The 21,533-nt window shown below is 50.2% G+C and overlaps 1 protein-coding gene across 2 annotated transcripts in view; it reads right to left on the bottom strand.

Annotated features, from left to right (window-relative positions):
* The window catches only part of FLT4 (fms related receptor tyrosine kinase 4), a 104,515-nt gene that overhangs the window by 27,638 nt on the left and 55,344 nt on the right, over positions 1-21,533 (bottom strand). For both annotated transcript variants that reach the window (XM_084637243.1, XM_084637242.1), the window contains exons 4-11: positions 20,676-20,788; positions 19,609-19,771; positions 18,493-18,632; positions 17,073-17,244; positions 16,017-16,134; positions 14,932-15,086; positions 13,487-13,649; positions 968-1,109 (exon numbers count right to left, since the gene is read on the bottom strand). In XM_084637243.1, coding sequence (XP_084493369.1) covers positions 968-1,109; positions 13,487-13,649; positions 14,932-15,086; positions 16,017-16,134; positions 17,073-17,244; positions 18,493-18,632; positions 19,609-19,771; positions 20,676-20,788 — 1,166 coding nt within the window. The remainder of the gene's footprint in view (positions 1-967; positions 1,110-13,486; positions 13,650-14,931; positions 15,087-16,016; positions 16,135-17,072; positions 17,245-18,492; positions 18,633-19,608; positions 19,772-20,675; positions 20,789-21,533) is intronic.

Below are 21,533 nucleotides of genomic sequence, written 5' to 3'. Positions count from 1 at the left end.
TTTAGGAAGCTGGGAGCCGTTTGTTTGCATCCCTCTGTGTGTGTTTGGTGTCGAGCACTCTAGCCTTGAACAGGAAGTTAGTCATGAAGGAGTGCACAGACCACTGACACTTATGGCTACCAGGGGGATGGAAAGAAATGGCTATTGAATGCTGGCCATGCTTTTATAGGGCCACACATCAGAAAGAGGGAGAGATGTCCTTTCCAGAGAGGAAATGCACTGCGAGAGCCAATGGAATTTCTTGGACTCCCAGGGGCACCTCCTGCACAAACACGTTTTCATTCACAAAGCGGCAATGGACTCAGGCCAGGATTTCTACACAACCTTTGTTCACTGGCTCTTCCCGCAGCCCACACAAGCAAGTGAAATGAACCACTGAAGGCAGGCATTTTCCTGGGATGTTTAGAAGCTTCCCCATCAGCCCTGGTCCCCATTCCCGCTTTCTGGGGGGCTTGGTGACTGGTCAGCAGTATTTGGCTGATTCCCCCCAAATTAACTGATTTGTTCCTGCTTTTATATCGGCATTCTGCTTCTAAGAAGCAATGTCCATGTGTGGGATTGAAGGGAGGAGAGTTCAAGGCACGGAGTGAGGTGGGAGAGGGGCCTGTCTCTGGGGCTCAGTCCAAGGTAGGATTGAAGCCAGGGGAAACCATTCTCTCTCCAGCTTGGTTTGGCAGAGACAAGCTGGAACTGCATGTCAGGCAGCCAGGAACTACCCCAGCCATTTGACAATACTGCCTCCACCTCTCTGTGTCTCAGCTCCTTCTCTCGTGGTCATTGGAAGGGCTGGTACTTTTATCTCCCACCTTAGTTCTTGACAGACACATGGGCACGGCTTCTCATTATTCTGTAATCACTAGATAACCTGACATTATGTGGCCCATGCCAATAAGGTGTGCGGCTAATCGTGCCTGAGAGGTTCCACACGACGAGCCCGGGCAGTGGGGATACAGAGAAACAACCTCACCTTATTTCTTCCTTCTACTGACTCTGTCCAGGTGTCGATGCTCTCGATGGGGTTCACAGCATCCTGCTGGGACACATCCTTCCAGTCCTTGCACTCGGGCATCCGGTCCCGCTGATGGCGCCTTGCCGCCCGATGCTTGCTACTGCTCACCCGGCAGCCATGCGAGAGAAGAGGGGACGGGGAGAGAGGGTGCTCGCTGAGAATGAGGCCAAACAGTGGCACTCCTCTCTGCAGGGCGGGGACTGAGAGCTGGCATGCTCCTTCTGTCAGAACCAACAGGATTTCCCGGGATGAGGAAAGCTCTCCCAGCAGCAACACTTCACACGTCCATGGAGGCCCACAACACTTCCATGAGCTAGGTAAGCTGATGGTTCCTCCTTACATGGAGAAACTGAGGCAGAGAGCGAGAGGATGTAACTCTTAGGCTCCTGGCTCCCAGGCCACTGCCTTCACCACAAAATCATCCTTCCCCCCCCAGTGATGGATGAGTGGGTGTAACAAGGCGGCTTGCTCTTGAGCTGGGGCACTTGGGGCTCAGCCAGCCCTGATTACAGGAGGAGTCTCACCTGAGTCAGCAAATTCCCTACAAAAAACAGCGGGCGGGTGCAGTAAGGGTGGGGATGCTCAGGAAGGAGAGGCCTGAGAACGTATAGCAGCTGAGAACTGGAAGCAGCAGCAAGGAACAAGCCTGGGTCTTGCAGAGACTTTGAACTGTGCCTGGCTCTGGGAAAGAGGGCTGGGGACCCCCAACAAAGGACGAGAGACACTGAATTGGGGTTGGGGCATGGAGGGTCAGTGTTTACTGAAAGTGACTAAGTGGGACCCCAGGATATGTTTTAATTTCTTGAGTTTGGTTAAGGAGACAATGGGTCGGAGCGCTACAGAGCGACCTCTAGCCGCGAGGGACGCTCGGGTGGCAGCCAACCCTGCAGCACTGGGAACGAAGGCCAGTCATCTGTGCCATGCTCAGTTTCTGGCTCTGTTCTGGTTTGGTTTACTCTGTAGCGAGGCCTAGATCCATAGTGTTTCTTCTGAGCCTGATGCACAGCACCGAGGGTGTAAAAGTCACCACATGGCTTATATAATGTTAGCAGATGTTTCAGCCCTGCAAGGAGTGCACCTTGGTTAACCCAGGGGAAATGTCTCAAACACAGTTGCTGTAGGCAGCTAAAAGAAACAGGACTGAGAGATTCACCTTGGCACCAGAGCCTCCCAGGTTATTACCACTGATGCCAGGGGTACAGGGAAGGGAAGGGAGCATTCGGTTTTTGATCTCCAGGAATGCAGAATCCAGTCCTCACAGGGAACCTGAATACAAACTGCAGCCAGGCCTGACTAGCTGTGTGTTTCAGAAATGCATATGCACTAGGGCATGCGGTGAGGAGGGGGTGCCCTGGTGGGTCAGGAAGTGGAGTGGAGCCAAGTGTGTGTGTGTGTGGGGGGATGGAGGATCCAGGCCCATCCATGGGGTAAGGCACAGGGATGTCTGCTCACTGCATGCAGGAGAGGGCTCTGCTCTGAATGAGCAGATGAACCAGAATGAATGTTTGGGGTGACAGGGAATGAGGAGCAGGGAGTATCCGCTGTCTGTGCAGGGGACAAGGCTCTGCAGCGAGTGCTCCCCAGTTGTGTCTGCTGGCCACGCAGGGCAGAGTGCTCAGCAGTGTGAGTGCCCAAGGAATCAGGGACAGGGGGCGTCTGCTGGTAGCACAGGGCAGAGTGCCCTGCAGTGTGAGTTCCCCAGGGGGCAACATCAGGAATCTGTGTAAACAACAGGAAGTCAGGAAGAAGCCTCCTGCATCCTCTGGAGCTGCACTAAGCAGAAACATTGCGGCCTTGGGAGACAGTGCTCATAATTCATCAGCCCCTCTGCTTCCTGACGGGGCCACCGAGTGCTCACATGCTATTGGAAATACACAGTTACAGCAGAACCTTTGTGGCCTAGGTGTCTCTGTCGGCGCCCCATTTCCTCCACGCTCAGTGACTCCGCCTCGCTCATGTTCTGCTCTCTGTTGGCTTCTTTTTCCGTGTGTCTCGCTAGATGCATCTCCACTACGTCTATTCCCCTCAAATGTTCTCCTAGAGCAGTTCCACTGTGGAAGCAACAGCAGGCGCACTGAGGTCAGAAAGGCAGCTGGGGCCCCTGGCTGCTTAACCACCATGTCATCTGCTCTGAGCAGGGTTAGATATCACCGGGGTAAACATACCTGGGCCCTGTCCTCACTAGTGCACCCACCGCTGCTCTCACTAGGACACCTGCCACAGTGCGAGCTCTGTTGGGAAACTCTGCAGAAGAAAATCTACTGTAGACAGGCCCGCTCACTGATTCTTGCCCTTTACAACCCATCCCACTGGAGGTCCTGTGTTCTTGAGACCTTCCTTCAGCCAAGCAAGGTTGAGATTCTCTTCAGAGCCTCACATGGCTCCTACTTGGGCCAGTGGGTCAATGCCACAGTGCAGGCCCTCTTACACCATGCAGCCTGAGCACACGTCTTCTGCAGGGTTCCCAGCTCCTACCGCTCCGGTTGCAGTCCATACATGGCAGGCTGCTTCTGGAGGAGCACATTTCTTGCATGTAGTGACCCACTGTGCTGTATGACTCTGCGCTACAAAGTCCCATCCAGGTGCAGGCCATTCACATTCAACAGCCACAGTTGATCTGTTCAGTTCAGTACAGTTTTCTAACCAGCTTCCTGTGGCCTTCTCTTCCCAGCTTTCCAGGCAGTGGTGAGCTCTGCTGGGGAGAGCTGGCAGGTGGATAAGGGAGACAGACCCTCAGAGACATCTCTTCCTGTGCCAGCTGAGAAAACTCTCTGCACTGAAGCACTGGAAAGCCACAGAGATTTGGCATTCTCTCCAGAAATCAGTAGTCCTTTGTCTGTAAAATGCCATCTTCCAGTGCACATCCAGGGAATGGAGTCTGCGCTCCTCGTTAGCAGTGTGTGGCTTCAGAAAAAAGACAGGCGGGTATTATTGTCTAGTTTAGGTGAAAGGCCGAGATTACTTTGAGGGTGAATTTTGTGTGTAGTCTCAATAAAACCTTAACCTTATAGATAATTGTGTAATGTGGATCAGCCATAAGGTAGATCTTGCCTGCATCGTCACTGTGCTTAACAGCTGGAGGAGATTGAGGTCATCCTGGTATCAGCACCTTCAGCAGCAAACTTCCTTCATGTAAAGAGAGATCACTTACCACCTTGTACAGGAACTGAAGTTCTTTGAGATGCATGGTCTCTATCTGTATTCTACTGTGGGGTACGTATGCACTGTACAGCAGAGATTGAAAGATTTTGGCTGGCAGTGTCCCTTGGTCCGTGTCTGTGTTTTCATCTGCCTGTGCTTCGGACAGAGGATGTATGGGGCAGTGTGGACCAGCCGCTTCTCCAGTTCCTTCTCTACTGCGAATCATTACTGAAGGATCCGAAGCAGGGGGGAAGGAGGGCAAGTAGCAGAATACAGAAGAGAACCACACTTCTAGCAGAATTGTAACTATTATACAAGGTCAGTAACCTCTCTTTCTTCTTTGAGAGCAGGGCCCTATGTGTACTGCACTGTGGGTGACTAACAGTCAGTACTTACTGAGGAGGAGGGCGCAAGGACCTACGCGGTATGGATGACTGAAGAACCATTGATCCAAAGGGTGCATCAGCTGCAGAGACTCACGCTGGGGCCTAATGTCTTGTGAAGCTTTGGCTAGAGCTCCATGTTGCCGCTTGTCAGATGTCAACAAGCGGCACGTTCATGAAGCAAGGCTACAGGAGCTGCCGTGGCTCTGCTAGAGTGGGCCCTCATACCTTGTGGGGGAGGGGTATCAGCTGACTGATAGAGCAGGATACAGTTCGAAATTAGGGTTGCCAGATATCTGGTTTGACTGGAATGCCTGGTTTCGACTGGAACACCCTGGAGCTCCGGTCAGCACTGCTGACCAGGCCGTTAAAAGTCCAGCCAGTGGTGCAGCAGGGCTAAGGCAGGCTCCCTGCCTATCCTGGGTCCGCGCAGCTCCCGGAAGCTGCCAGCATTTCCCTCCAGTTCCTAGGCAAGGGCGCAGCCACATGGGCTCCGCATGCTGCCCCTGCCCTGAGCGCTGGCTACTTAGCTCACATTGGTCGGGAACTGCAGCAAAGGGGAGCTGCGGGGGTGGCGCCTACAGATGGGGGCAGCATGCAGAGCTGCCTGGTCGCGCCTCCACCTAGGAGCTAGAGGTAAGTGCCGCACGGAACCCACACCCTGAACCCCCACCTGCACTCCAACCCTCTGCCCCAGCTCTGAGCCTCCTCCCAAACCCAAACTCCCTCCCAGAGCCCAACTGCACCCCAACCCCTTGCCCCAGCCCTGAGCCCCCTCCTGCACACCAAACCCCTCATCCCCAGCCCCACCCAGGAGCCCGCACCCCCAGCCCAGAGCCCATTCTCCCTCCCGCACACTATCCCCCTGCTGCAGCCTGGAGCCCCCCCACACCCCAAACTCCTCATTTTTGGCCCCACCCCAGGGCCCACACCCCCAGCCAGAGCCCTCATCCCCTCCTGCACCCCAACCTCCTGCCCAGCCTGGTGAAAATGAGCGACTGTGAAGGAGAGTGAGCAATGGACGGAAGGGTGATGGAGTGAGAAGGGGGCAGGGCCTTGGAGAAGGGGGTGTGGCTTCTGGAAGGGGCGAGGCAAGGGTGTTCGGTTTTCTGCAATCAGAAAGTTGGCAACCCTACATCCACTTGGACAATCTCTGAGAAGAGATTACTTGTCTCTTCACTCATTCTGCTAATGAAATGATCAGGCTATGCAACATCCTAAACTTTCCTGATTTTGTCCTTTGTGAGTAAAATGCCACCACCCAGTGCACATCCAGGGAATGGAGTCTGCGCTCCTTGTTAGCAATGTGTGGCTTCAGAAAAAAAGACAGGTGGGTATATTGTCTGGTTTAGGTGAAAGGCCGAGATTACTTTGGGGGTTAATTTTGCGTGTAGTCCCAACAAAACCTTAGCCTGATAGATAATTGTGTAATGTGGATCAGCCATAAGGCTCCTAATTCTCCAACCCTTCTAGCCAAAGTGACGGCCACTAGAAAGAGGACCATTGATCATTAGCAACCATGGTTCAAATGGTGATTTAGTTACCACCAAGAGGACCAAGTGAAAATCCCGTGTGGGAGCAGGTTTAGTTACTAGAGGGAAGGTTCTAACTAAACCCTTTAGAAAACGTTCAGTCACCGGATGGGTGAAAATTGAGTGGGTGTCAACTGGGGAATGGCAGGTGCTAGCTGCTGCCAAGCACACTTGCAGGAAACTAAGGGACAGACCTGAGAACTTCAGGATGAGCAGATAGTCTAGAACAGTCTAGAACAGTCTAGAATGTCTGGTTCTTCTGGGTACAGCAGGTGCTGTTGAACCCAAATAGAAAAATCTCTTCCACTCAGCTAAGTCGCATTTTCTGGTGGATTCCTTCCTACTATACTTAAGGATGTACTTGAACTACTACAGAACATGTCTGCTCTAGATTCAACACCCATCCAAATAGCAAGCCTTGAAGAGGAGGGACTCTGGATTGGGATGTCTGATCTCATGCTTGTCCTGCATCAAGAGGTCTGGGAAAGACTGCATACTGATGGGTGGATGGATGACTGCTGGAGAAGTTTGGGGGAACTAAAACTTTCTGGGCCATCTGGGTGTGATCAGTGATCACTGCCCCATCCTGCTGAATTTTTCTGAAGACTCAAGGCCAAGAAGAATGGATGGAAAGGTGTTCCCGATGAGGCCTTCCCATGAGATTAGAAGGGCATCTGCTTTGGAGTCCTGACTTGGAGCAATATATCGTGCATTTCATGTTATCTCATGATGCAAACAGATCCCAAGATGGGAAGCCCCATCTGAATATAGTCTTTACCACTGAGTTGTATAGCTCCCATTCATGGTCAATCGAGACGTGGCTGCTGAGGCTGTCTGCTAATGTATTGTGTATTCCCAGAAGGTGTATTACTAATAGAGTGATCTGGTGATGAATACACTACTTCCACAGGTTGACTGCCTCTATCTACAGAGGGAAAGATCTCACTTCCCTTTGCTCGTTGATGCAGAACACTGTTGTCATGTTGTCTAGCACCACCTGAAGATGTTGGGATTGTATGAGCGATAAGAATTGTTTGCAGGCCTCTCGGCCAGCTCTCAATTCCAGGAGGCTTCCATTCAACTTGGCCTCTCGAGCAGTCCGTGTTCCTTTTGCTGCATTTGTCCAGATGGGTGTCCCACCCCAGGAGAGCAGCGCCTGCAATCAACCTCTTCCGGGGTGGGAAATTTCAATCTGCAGATAAAGACACTGACTTGCCGGAGGTCGAAGATGAGTCTCCATCCTGCCTTTTTCTTGGGGATGAGGAAACATTTGGAATAAAATCCTTTCTCCTGATGTTGAGATGGTAGTGGCTCTATGGCTCCCTTCTGGAGTAGAGAGTCTATGTCCTGAATAAGTATCTTGTGGGAGTGGTCCCTGAAAAAGAATTCCATTCAGTTTTTCTCCCAGGTGGTGGGAGATTCTGGCCACGCCCAGTTATTTCCACTGGGTGGCTTATACACAGGACCCAGTTTCTTATTTCTTGCAAGGGGAAACCTTCCCTTTGCAGGCTTTCTTAAGTCCCTTCTGCTCGGGGATCAAAACGAAAGTTAAATGTCCCAGCGCGCCCAAGAATAACTGCTTCCCAGAGCCAAGACAAAGGAGGAAAGGCCAACAACAGTACCTTCTTATTTTGGGGCCATCTGTGTAGCGGTTTTTGAGGAGCCCTTTTGACTGGGCTGCTGAATTGAGCTAGCCCCTGCAGGTCTAACCCGGGAGTTCACTTCACTCTCTATTAGGGTTGGGGTGGAGATCTCCTGGATGGGGGGGGTCTCCCTGGGGCTTCAGGAATCAGTCAAGCTGTTTCCTGCTCAGGATGATCTCTCCACCCCACAGCTGATTGCAGTGTCCTCCTTTTTAAAGGCCTCCTCCCTACTAAAAATGATTGACATGGCTAGAGAGGAGGAGTGAGCCCTACACACAGGGCCTCTCTGGTGCCTTCCTCATCATTATGGGATCTATACACCTTGTCACAGTCCCTGAAAAGAGATGAGGAAGGTTTTTTTTGGGGGGGTGGGAGGGGACTCAATGGTGTAGCCAAAATGGATGATGTAGAGAACCATTTGTCTGCTATCATTCACCAAGTCTGGGAAAATTGGGCTAGGTGGCCACCAAATTTGATGTCTGGGTCGGTAGGAGATGAGTTGGTTTGCAGCTCTCAAGGTCTCATCAAAAGTATCCCTTAGTGGGAGGTTGTGGTTGGAAGGAGGAACATTGTGTTTGGTTCTCTGCATCCTTCGCTGCTTCTGTGGTGGTTCATATCTGCGTTGGTAGTAGAAGGCTTGTGGCAGTGATTTAGGCTTGTAAGGCTGTCTATCATACTTGCTTTTCAGTGCTGACCTATGTATATAACTGGGGAAAGAAGAGTTGCCCTTGAGTCTTTCAAGACTCATTAGTCTTTTCGGTAAATAAGTTATACCCATAACAGGGTGAATCCTCCACAGTGGATTGAACTTCCCTGGGGAAACCTGAGGATAACAGTCAGGATTTGTGACACATAATGATAGCAGTTGCCATTGACTTTGAGGCTGTGTCAGCTAAGTCAATAGCAGCCTGCTGAGATGTTCTAGCCACCAATTTACCCTCCTCAATAAGGGCCTGAAATTGTGCCCTATTCTCTTAAGGAAGCTTGTCTCTGAATTCAGAAATCTTTGAAGCGTTAGAAAAGTCATACTGTCCTGTGACAACAAGGCCTGGTTTGGAACTGCAGGCTGGTGGATGCAAACTCCTTCCCTCTGAGGCAGTCCAAACATCTGGCCTCTTTCCCTGAGGGATGCTGTTTCCTGCTCTTTTCAGTGACAGCCTGAACCACCAAAAGAGTTTGGGGCAGGAGGAGTGAACGAAAACTCTGCTCCCTTGGCTGTACTTCTTGTCTGCCCTCTTAGGAGGAGTGCATGTACTGCTGCTGGAATATGCCACACGACTTTGGCAGACTTTAGGATGGCTTCATTAACAAGGAGCACTACTTTGTTAGGTCCCACGGTCCGTAAATATATCTGCAGCCTGTGAGGTAGCCTCTGGATTTCCTCCAGAGGAATCTGGAGAGAGTCCATAACTCTCCTCAACAGATCTTGATACTGTGGTCATCTGGTAGACATGATGGGGCCATGGCAACTGCCTCATCAGGAGATGATGATGGTACTCCTATTGGGCCCAGCAGTACTGCTGGATCCAGCTCTTCCTCCTCCTCTCCATGGGTTCCTGAGGGAGCTCTGGTAGATCTCTGGAGGGGAAGGGATGGTGTGATTCACGGGGAGACCACACAGATTCAGAATATTGCATTTATGAGTCTCATGGTCCCCAGTACAGCCAGTGAGAGGGATCCAACATAGGTTGAGGAGGTCCCCAAGGCATAGGGTATCATGATCAGGGTGTGGGGCCCCCCTATCTTATAAGGTCGTGGCAGGGCCCAGCAGATTCTGGATCCTCTATCTGGGCTCACTTCTCTCACTGGAGGTGATGTCAGTTCTTCCCCCATGTCAGAGTCCCCCGAAGAGGAAAATGTGGGCTTCTCCAATGGTGGTGCTATAGGTACCATTGATATGGAAATACCTCGACTGTTAGAAGGAATCAGGGATTGACCTGTCTTGTAGAGTTCATGGAGAGATGGTGTCAGAATCTCCCTTGTAAGGACTGGGTCTGATAGGAGGGAAGATTCTGGATCTGGAAGGGTTATGATATCATGCGAAGTAGTGCACCTATCACCAGTCATCGGGGTGTGAAGACTCTTCTCTCTGTGCATCTTTAGAGCTGGCATAGAACAGCCCTTGGAAGCCAGCATTTCCTTACATGAGCGTGTCCATATCGTCGGTGCATGGGGTTTGTGATGCTGCCAGACCAGATGCCAGGTCATGCCAAGGGCCAGGGCCTCAGTGAACACTGATAAATGCACAGCTGGAAACCAGTCTGGTTTATCTGTGGGTTAGTATAGTTAAAATGGATATTAGCCGAATAAGAATGTGTTTAGACTTTATGGAATGATACTGCTTATAATCTCTGTATCCCTTGGGAAAGTTATATTGCAGGTTTACACTGTAATCCTCTGTAATTGTGTAACTCACCGAACAAGAAAAAGAAGCATTAATTAAGGCAGTGGTTCCCAAATTTGTTCCGCTGCTTGTGCAGGGAAAGCCCCTGGCGGGCCGGGCCAGTTTGTTTACCTGCCGCGTCCGCAGGTTCAGCCGATCGCGGCTCCCAGTGGCTGCAGTTCGCTGCTCCAGGCCACTGGGAGCTGCTGGAAGGGGCACGGGCCAAGGGACATACTGGCCGCCGCTTCCAGCAGCTCCCATTGGCCTGGAGCAGCAAACTGCAGGCACTGGGAGCCAGGATCGGCGGAACTTGCGGACGGACGAGGCAGGTAAACAAACTGGCCCAGCCCGCCAGGGGCTTTCCCTGCACAAGTGGCGGAACAAGTTTGGGAACCACTGAATCAAGGTAAAGTGCTTGTTTTGCACACAAGATGGCCCATTGACAGCAAATGAGGCATTGTGTAACAAAGGCCAGAGACCTTGTTGATTGCATTCCTAACTCTCTTCAGGAAGGGGAAACATGAACTCATCCCATCAGCTTGGAATCTGGGGAATAAAAAGTCCCTGACAAGGAGAAACTTGGTTTCTTTATGCTGTCTAGACTCTGAGGGTCAAAGATTCCTAAACATAAGCAAGAGATTCCCATACTGCTTGGCATGGGACAGCCCTAAAGGATGCATAGAGCTGCTTATTATAGATGCTTATATTACTTTCATAAATTGAAGACTGTAACTCATTTGTGTGTGTGTTTTTCCTGTTTTAACCTTTTAAATAATTCTCTTATTTCATAGATTCATAGAATCTTATTTCTTTTCTTACTTAATAAATGTTTAGTTAGTTTATTACAGGATTGGCTACCGGTGTTGTCTTTGGTTTGAGATCCGAGTACAAATGACCTGGGGTAAGTGACCGGTACTTTGGAACTGGGAGTACCTGAATATTGGTGTGATTTTTGGTGTAAAGTGGTCACTTATCACATAGTCCAGCTTGCCTGGCTGGCAAAATAGCCTGGAATGGCCAAAGGGACTGGTTGTGACTCCTGGGTAAGACTGTCACAATGCTTTAGGAGTTAACACTTGATACTGGGTTGGTGAAACCTAATGATAGAACGCACAGCTACTTGGAGATTTCTGCCCTGCTTTTTGACAGTTTGCCCTGAGGCTGGCACACATTCTCACCAGCCACTCCACACGGCATGACAGGTTCTTAGTGTTTGACCTCGGCAGGTACTGCTGATTGTCCCGGCCTTGGCTCATGTCTCTCCTTGCTTGGCACCAGTGGTCCCACTCCTGTCAATGGCGGTGGTGTGGAGGGAACTCTTATTCTTCATATCATGACTCCTATAGGCCCTTGAGCCTCCTGGAGCCAGGCATGAAGAATCATCCAACTTATAAGGCATTGGCGATACAGGGGTGGGGGATTTCTCTGTAGGCTTTTGAGGGGGCTCCCTGTTCTGGTGGTGAGCCTAAGAAGAGGAGCCTTTGGCTCTGTCTTTGCTCACCTCCCCCTCAGAAGCGGTACTGCCAGGTGGAGTGCTCCTCAACACCGCTGCCCGCTCTACAGGTGGCTCTGCTTGGCCTGGCTCAGACTGGCATCTCCTAGCACACTCCATGAGATGTTTCCTAAATCTGAACTCCGGCACTTGCCGGGGTTGGCTGGGAAAGGAGCAGCAGATACGGCACTTAGCTTCTCTGAGGCAGCGTAGGCACCTCTGACATTGGTTGTTGCTGACCGGGCAGGACTGGGGGTAGAACATACAGTTCTTGAAGCCTGGAATCCCAGGCTTAATTTGTGTCCTGTATTGGCGAGGGGGGTGGGCGGGGGCCGCAGATAATCCTGAATTCTAACTAACTAAACTAACTCTAAAACAAAAACCTAACTAACAACATTTATACTTTACAATATTTACAGATTTGATGTCGGCGGGTTAGCTCCCTCAACACGGGAGGGTTATGTCTCAGACCATGCAGCGGGAGAAAGGAACTGGAGAGGCGGTCCGGAGCACAAGGAGAGGAAGAGTGCAGGCAGAGACTAACAGACATTACTAGCAAAAATCTTCCTGTCTCAGGCACATGAGTACCTCACAATGGAAGACACATTGGGACCAGCAAGCCAAGAAGAATAATGAAATTCTCCTGCTCCTCCTAGCAACATGAGATGAACACATCCAGCAATGCAGCATCAGGCTCACTAGGTGCGGATAGGACACAGGTCACCTAAGCAACAGGTGTTTCCTCAGTCAGAGCCCTGTCCTTCCATCCCTTCCAGTACCCAGAGCTCTGCAGTAAGGATCCAGGGACATTTTGGGCTGCCCTTCCTAGCCCTCGCAGAGACAGCTGCTTTCTGACTCCTCTTTAGGATGTTTCATTTACCAGTCCAGAGCTTAACCACTTAGATACCAAACAAACACCACAGACTTCTGACCTTCACCTTTCTAATAGGAGACAAGCAGGAAGCCAGATCTGATTCTAGATTCTGCATAAGTCATTGGTCACTGATGCTCGTCACCTGTAAGATGCTGGGTTGGTGTTTGCCCCCCAGGGTAGGAATGAGGCAAGAGAAAGCCCTTTGGTTTCCGAGTACTTTGTATTTCGCTGGCCGACTGCAAAAGCAGCATGGTCTAGTGGATTTCACCAGACATTGGCTCTGCCATGGGCTTATGGTGTGGCCTTGAGTGAGTCATTTGGACTCTCTGACTCAGTTTCCCCATCTGTAAAATGGGGATAGTAATACTTACCTGCCTGACAGGGGTAATGTGAGGATCAGTTAAGGTTTGTAAAGTGTTAGGTCTTATTATGGCAAATGTCTTGGAGTGTTGACAGGTTCATGACCTCACTGGAGGCATTGGAAGTCGGGGGATGAGGAGCCAGGAGAAAGTTGCCCAGGCTCTGTGTTAGAGGCTGTCAGGGGTTAGACATATGACACATCAGGAATGCTCCAAAAGTCTGTTTCAGGTGGGCTCAGCATCTCTTCCTCCATATCCCATGTGAATGAACAGGCTGAGGCAGCTCCATATCCATCGGATACTGCAGTTTTCACCTCAGTGTGTCACAGGCAAATCCTGGACTGGAGCTTTGTGCCCAGCAGATGGTGAAACTGAGCCGCAGGGAGATGAAGTGATGTAACCAAAATCACTGAGTGACTTAGTTGCGAATAGAACCCTGACTCCCTATGTAAACCGACAGACAACACTGCCTTCCCCCAAGCAATGAATCACACCCAACACACGCCACGCACCACTCACATCTGCAGCCAAGTGGCATAGCTTAGTTTTGAGGGGCTACTGGCTCCGTGTTTTCTGAATATGCCCAAGGCCTTCTCCTGAGTGATATGACTGGGATCTTGGCACCTGGTGCTAGGAAGCCAGGGCCAAGATGGTGAGGAAGAGCACTTACAGGCTACGTCGTGAGAACATCCGGCAAGGCCTCCACGGCCTCCACTGCCACTGGATCACTTCTGGTGCTGGGATGCCATAGACTGTGCAGGTGAGGGCCTGGTGGCTCCTACGGGAATAGATGCTCGGGGAAGAGGCTTCCTTCTCGTGGATGTGCGGAGGAACTGAAATCAGCAGAATGACAAAATTTGTAATCTGGCATCAGCACTGCAGTTCCTTTTGCTGAGTCGCCACGCCAGACAGAACATCGTTCCTGTTCGGGGTCATGAAAAGACAGGTCACCAGAACGCCCTGGGTTTCAGGGCAACTGGGTCTAGAGGCAGTGACCTGCGGGGAGGCTCCAGGTGGGCGATGAATTAAAGCAACACTCTTTAATCCGTGGAGCTCTTGGGCCCAATGTAGAGGTGCTGTGCAAGCAGGTAAGTTATACTTAGCAACATTTAAAGCGAATTCTTCCTCTACAAGACTTCACTGATGTGACTGTCCAATCGCTGCATGTATCAAAGCAGCTCCTAGCAGTCCTGCACACCCAGTCCATTCCTGCCAGAGCCTCGTAAGTCGCAGTTACAGTGGATGCCAAAACTACGTTAATTAGTGTTAGACCATCCCTTCCCCTCACACCCCAGAATGCCATGCTCTGCCGCGTTATTTCCACATTGCAGGGATGCACGAGGGATCAAATTCATCCCTGTTGTAACTCCACTGAGGTCCATGGAATTGCATCGGGGTGAATCTGGCACAAGTACCTAGGGGAACATAGATATAAACCCCAGGTATCATGTTTCTATTCTGCCCTGGCACAAAGTCCTAGTCGGAATCATTGTCACTCACCATCCTCCATCAGCTCTTCCTACAGGAGCTTTTCTAAACCAGATCAGGGAGACAGCTGCAAAGCCCAGCACATCAGCGTCAGAATTTAGAAGTGCATGAAGACAAGGAGGATTGCTCATGGAAAAGAGGTTGCCTTCATTTTCTATATTTGTCCATGTTCAGTGACAGAGAAATCTCTGATGATACTAATATCTAGCTCTTATCTAGCACTTTTCGTCAGGAGATCTCAAAGCACTTTAGAGAGGAGATCAGCATTTTAGAGATGGAGGAACTGAGTCACAGAGAGGGGAAATGACTTTCCCAAGGTCCCCCAGCAGCGGCAGAGACGGAAATAAACCCCAGATCTCCTGAGTTCCCCTCCAGTGCTCTGTCCACTAGATCACGTTGAAAAGGCCACGTGTAATTATCCAGCTACGATTGATGGAATGGGGAAAGAAGAGAGGTATCAACTTTGACTGCTACAGAATAGTGACATCCTCCAATGAATTAAATACAACGGGCTAATGATTTCAGGGGAGTTACTCCAGGAATGAGTTTGGCCTACTGCGTCTAAGAACACCACGAAGGTCTCTTGGCCAGTTGCCTCCTGCCATTTTCTGCCTTATCCTTCCTTACCATTGACTATTAACTGGAGGCTAATGCGCTCCTCCAGCCCAGCCAGCCTGTTCCACAGAACTAAGGTGTAAGTCCCGGAGTTCTGTTCTGACACGTCTTTGATCTGCATCGAATAGGGAGATTGCTTGTTGGGAATTAACTTGCCGTCCTTGTACCTGCAGGGAAATAGAGAGCAAATGCATATACAGAGAGGTACAGTCCTACTGAAATATAGCCAGAGGCCTGCAGGCGCTAATGCTGGGAGCCATCTGGCAGCAAAATGTGCTCAGAGGGCTTCGGTCACTAATGCTGGAAGCCCTTTTAGAGGGGACTTACCAGGTTTCTGAAGAAAACAAGTTAGGGGCAGCTCGCTGTCCTAAAGGTAAGAATGCTCCAGGTCAGGATGGGTGTAAAATACCACCCCTGGTGTGAGTGGAGAATTCTGGTTGTTAGCATTTTACACCATCTAGGCACTGGTGCAATTGGTGACAAGTGGAGAATCGGGCCCGTGGCCTTTCTCTTCCAGGCTGCAGCAGCGACCCCAGCTGGCTGGTCAGGAGAGAAGCAGCACCAACGGAGCTCCCAAGGGAGTTCAGTTCGGCCCCTTTGCTCACTGCAGACCCGAATCTTTGCTGTCTACATGCCAGGTTCCAGGACCTAACCTACTGTCCCCTCTCCCACCGCCCCACTCCCAACCCCAGGAAGGGCTCTGCCCTGTTGTGTGCAGCAAGGAGCGCTAGGCAGCCCTGTGGGTGCGGGTGCGGTGGGAGGAGAAAAGCGAACGATGAGAGAGCAGAATGTGGCCAAAACCAGAAGACTGAGTGTGAGGACCAATTAGGGAGGTTTTCTTCCTTGGCTGGCTGCCAGCTGCCTGGGAAAGAGCTAAGGGAGATCTTTTCCATCAATATAAATTGCTGGGCTCCTCAGGCCAGCCGTATTAGCCAGCTCCTTCTGCTGCAGAGTGGCTTAGAGACATCTCCCCTCCTGCAAGGAATTTCTGCAAGACCCTGGTTAATCCCAACCCCCCTCCCACCCTGTCCTTAGTCCCTCCTCTGTGAATGATGGGCATGAAGGCTGGGGGACACAGGCTAAGAAAGGTGGGTTACCACTGGAACTCTGGCGGGGGATAGGCGACAACCTTCACTGGCAGTTTCACGACTTCGTCTCCTGCTGTGGCTTCTATCACTGGGCCCTTCTTCCACTCCACGTTGATGAAGGGCTTCTCTGTAAAAGCAGGGCCACGAAGACAGGTGTCAAGACAAAAAGTGTGGGGGGGGAGCAGAAAGAGACCTGTCAAGCTGCCGTGCTGTCACAGTGACAGAGATGTCACTTGCCCAGCAACACGAGAAGGGGGTTGCACTTTTTGAGACATTCACAATACTGTACCCAGCTCTTCTTTCACACTTTTCATCAACAGATCTCAAAGCATGTTACAAAGAAGGTTAGTATCATTATCCTCATTTTACAGAGGGGGAAACAAACAGTGATAGAGAGGTGAAGTGACCTGCCAAGGCACCCAGCAGGCTAATAGAAAGCCAGGAATAGAACCCAGGTAGTCTGAGTTCCAAGCCAATGCTCTAGCCGCTACCCTGCCCTGCCTCTTCAATAAAGTGATGTGACTATGCACCTCCAAGTGCGTTTGTACAAGTGTATGCTTGTCCGTGCACGTGTGTGGCTGCACGGACACATCTCTGCAGCGAGCACTCGGACGGGGGTGAGTACACCCCCATGATCACATGGGCACTGGGTGGTGATGTGCAGGCGCGTATGAGAAATTGTAATTTATTGCCACAGGATGTCTCAGCTCAAATGAGTGTTTGCCTTGCAGTGAGGCTCATGCTAGTTCACACCCAGCTGTCCAGTGTGATGACAGGGGTACAGAGTGGTTGAATGACTTGCTGTGTGGGGGTGAAGGGAGGGTCACATGCGCTGAGTCCGTAGCTCAGCCGGTACTGGAATCCAAGGGTCCCGGGGCCACGGGGATCCTCTAACCTGTAAATCGCATGTAACAGGCAATGCTTCAAAGATAGCTCTCCGGTGTGTTAGTGAACAAAACGCCTCCTGATAACTTTTAGAATTCTCTTCTCCTTGGCTATCTGTTTTTGGTCTCTCTGCCCACTGCCCCACCCCTGGTGTCTTGACAAAGCAGAAGCCTATTGTACCATGCACAATGACATCGGTGCTCTCCTCGAATGTCTGCTCCCCATTGCTGGCCATGCACACATATTTCCCCAGGTCCTGCTGGCTCACGTTTTGGATGATCAGGATACTGGAGAGCTCAGTGTGGGTCTGCTGGGAGCGTCTCTCGGGCAGCTCAGTGACAGCCCGGTGCATCTGCCAAGAAGAGGTGAAAGGGGGTTAAAAGATAAGTCAAGGGAACAGACACAGTTTGGATGGGTTACATGCGAGGCTCCTCACCGCCAGGAGCATTCAGTCTTCCTCAGTTACTTCTTCCCGAGTCACTGTTTAAAAGATGGGCAGTGCCAAGAACTGCTTCAGCCCTTTGAGCCATGATAGGCCTGGCAAAGAGCCATTCCTGTGGGCCTAGGAATACACGTCATAGTCTTGTAACAGGTCCTTTGTTATCACAGGCCCCACTCCAATCTGTGGGCCAGTAGCCTGGGGCAGAGCGTAATCAGTCTGCAGAGCCCCCTCACTACAGAAATGTCTTGAAGCCCACAAGATGATATCACCCTCGAATAACATTCTGCAGAGAGAAATCTGGTCTGTGGCTATTCTCCCTGAAAACCTGCTCCTCTGTAGTTAAAGTTACCACAAGCTAGCAGTGAGCTGCCAGAATTGGTAAGCATCTCAACAGACAAGAGGGTCTCACACTCCCTGTCCTCCTGCCTTCCATATTTAACCTCCATGTAAATAATCAACTGGATGTCAAACTGACAAACAGCGAAGTTGCTTTAATGCAATAGGCTTGTTAAAGCAAAAACTCAAGAGGAATACAGTGTGGTGCCTTTAAAGAGAACACCCGCTAAAAGAATCAGTTTCTATCATGAGGGAAAATGTGCTCGATCAGAGGCTGGATTTTGCTCTCAGTTACAGACTGGAAACCTGGTGTAACTCCATTTAAGTCAGGGATGTTACTCTGGCTTTGCACCCATGGAAATGAGATGAGTGTTTGGTCTGACAACTGCTAACGCAATAAACATGTTGAAAGGGATTGTTATTTTTTGGGGTGGGAGAGAGGGAGGAAAGGTTCTTTTGTTAACTGGCTTCTGCTGTAGTGGCAAAATGGGAAAGTTGGAGGATAGCAACCTAGTCACACCATCAAAATGGGATGCCCTGCCTCAGCCAATGATGTCACAGCACAATTGGTATTGAACTCTCACAGTCAGCTGTGAAGGAGGAGTTTACTGACTGGCAAACCCCTTCCCAGCTCACAAATTGAGACCACACATCCTGCATATTGGCCACTGATTTCTTTAACCCAGCACAGAAAGAGTAACTGAATTGCTTAGAGAGGGATGTCTGAGCAGACATCCTTTAGAAACAGCCAGCACAGATTGTTCCCTAAGGAAAGGGGTTTGTGGAGGGAGCAGCTGAGGGACAGGGGAAAGTTACATGTACCTGTTTTCCAGGATAATCCCATTGGAAGTTTACTCCAGCGTTAAACTCAGCACACACTGTGCAGTTGAGGACCAGCTTTTCTCCCACTAGTAGCTCCATGGCCTTCTTAGGAAACAACTGGATGTCATACAGCTCATTCCCTGATATAAAGAAGGTGAGAAAAATGCATCTCTAAGCTAAAGAAATGCCATTAACTCTTTGACACTGGGATCTGGAACGCTCAGTACAATGCGCATCGGCTCCCTGGGGGCTTGCAATTCAGCCAAACCCGTCATCCCTTCACCTCCCTGCCCCTGGGTTTCGCTTCATTCTGTGGACATCTGCACCTGAAGGGGGCAGTGGTGGGTAAAGCAGCAACACTAAAAGGAAGGCAAAGCGCTACCTGGTCACTGACTGTTACCAATGCAGACAGTTGTAAGGGGATCATAGAGTGCATGCTACAGCATGTTATATCCCAGCATGGAGTGCTGCATATGCACAGCACAGCTTGAATACTATAAATCCAACATAATGTCATATAGCACAGACGCCTGGGCAAGGCTCGTGCCATCACACTCTGCCACGACTCACCTCTCGAACACAGGATTTGAGAACTGCAGCGCCATTAAAACTGCCCCATTTGCACCTAACCGAATCTCTAAGGGTCAGATTCTGATACCTTTCAATTCAGTAATACCTTACTCCATGACTAGTCCCACTGAATCCAATGGGACAGCTTGAAGAGTAATGGGCCACTCAGCGTGAATAAAGGCATCGGGATCTGGCCCCTTAAGTGGTCATGGAAAAGATGCCTTCCTAAATTAGAAAAGGAGCCATTTAGATAGCATGAGGGATTCCTCACTTTTCTAAACGTCAGTGATTCCAGAGTGGGTGGTGTGTTTTGGGCCACCAAGAATTAATTAGCAATGAAATGTTCCCAAACAGACTCTGAAACCCACCCACACTAAAACAAATGGGAAAGTTCACCACTCTGCTAAGAACTTATCACCGTCTGCCCATTTGCACCAGTACATCCCATCATTTCTTTCTCCAAGTTACTGAGAGGAGAAAACTAGTTTTATTTTTCTACTGAGAGCTGAAATTCTAGAGTGACCTGCTGCCCTGCTCCAGCCTCACCTGTGACGTGTACAATGAAATAATTGGACCTGAAGAGTTTCTTGTCAATGATGGTTTCGCACTGAACAAACAAGGAGTCCCTGATCAGGTGGGTGGGAACCAGCATCCCCTTCTTGTTGTCCCAGAGAACCCTTCTCCCGTCTGGGTAGATAATGGAGCTGGGCTGCAAAAAGCAACATTTTGAAAACTGTCTGCAGAAGTACACGGTGGCAGCATTCCCTCACCAACCCCCCCTTCTTCCAAGGCTAACACATTCCATTTTTGTTGGCTGGGCAGAATAAATGCAGCATCACGCCACACTGGACTCCTGCCCTATCTTCCCCCCAACTCTTTGTCCTATAGGAATCCCAGCATCCTCTGCTGCTTGGGAAGTGACCATAAAAGACCCTGGATCCATACAGTTAAGCTCACAGTCTGCAGAATGGGACTGGAACTTCCAGGAATGGAAACAGATAGTGATAACTAAGGAAATTGCTGCTGATTCCCCAAACATAAGCCCAAATGGGATGAATGCTGACCTCGTGTGGGGTCCTTCCCGGGCAAGGGAAAGGCCCCTGGCCCCCAAAGTGTCCCAGGAGGCCTTTGCACAATAGTAACACTCATCCTGGAAGGATGTATTAGCATTGTAAAAAAGTCACAAAGCAAGCTGATAATAGAGTTGTTTTTAATCAGCAGTCCCCGCAAGTACAGGCGCCTGTCCCTTGGGAACACTGACCATCAAGGGTATATGAAGATCCAGGAGCTAAAGGTAGCAGAGACAACAATGAACAAGTATGGATGCTATTGGGAAATGCTACAAAACAAAGATTTTACAACTTCAGTGAATGGGAGCAGATCTAGCAAGAAACCCACAGGCCACGTGGCAGGGAATGCCCAAAGCAGCTGGTCAGCAGAGCTTGGGCCAACACATAAAATGAGGAAGCCAGCGGCTTGCATGTTCCATGGAAAACCCACCCTGTGCATTTCCCAGCTCCTTCAATGTCTATTCTGCTCCTTCTCAGCCAATTAAAATGCATAATAAAGAAGATATTGTCTATACCGGAGCCACATCCAGGCAGGTCTCTTACCAAGAACAGGGTGATGTTAAGATCTGGGATGGATACCAAGCAGGGCACCCAGGTGTTCTCTTTCTTGTTGATGAGGAGTGTTTCGGGTCTGTTGATAAATGGTTGCTCAAAATCTGAGAGAGAGAAGTGAAGAAAAGAAAGAATAAACAGAGGCAGGAGAAGAACAGAAGGGGGAGAAACAAGAAAAAGGTGAATTTTAGGCATTTGTTAACCCAGCAAAAGCTTGCCAGAGATAGCTCTGCTGAGCCTGAAACCCTGACTATTCAGGGGCTGGAAAGTTTAAAAGACTCCTTGTAACTGAGACTCGGGTGACTTGCCATTGAACAACCTCTCAGCATCCAGCAGACACCCAGCGAGCAATCAAAGGCAAAGAAAAATGACTTGGTAGAGGCAACGAAAGGAATCTCTGAGATTCAGGCCTGGCCTGCAATTCATCTTCTGATATCATCATGAGCCTCCTTGTTATAGGAGACCCCACCCTTCATCCAGTCAATCAGGGTTGTCCATTTGTTGGGTGTCCCCTCTCAGCCCAATTGCCATGGCAGTTGAGTGTTTTTTTGGTTTTTTTTTTTAATTTTTGTAAATTTAGGAAGTTAACCCCCCCCACACACACAACCCCCAGCTCTCTACAGGTCTCTCTTTCTGGGCCCTCGGTTCAACTCTACCTCAGGGGACTTTGTGAAACAGGCTCTTCATCTCTTCAGTTCAGTCCCTGGCCGGCTGTTCCCCTAATACCTAAATGGCTCTGTGTCACTGGGCACAACTAGCCAGGATGTGCAGGCCTGAAGTAAAGGCAGCCAGCACGACCTTCTGGCCCGAGGAGGAGATGATCTGCAGCCCAATGGCATGCAGATGTCA

The sequence above is a fragment of the Lepidochelys olivacea genome, assembly GCF_965140295.1.
Source record: "Lepidochelys olivacea isolate rLepOli2 genome assembly, chromosome: 8".
Classification (NCBI taxonomy): Eukaryota; Metazoa; Chordata; order Testudines; family Cheloniidae; genus Lepidochelys; species Lepidochelys olivacea.
The sequence above is the reverse complement of the archived record's forward strand: the minus strand, read 5'-3'. Positions and strand labels throughout refer to the sequence as shown.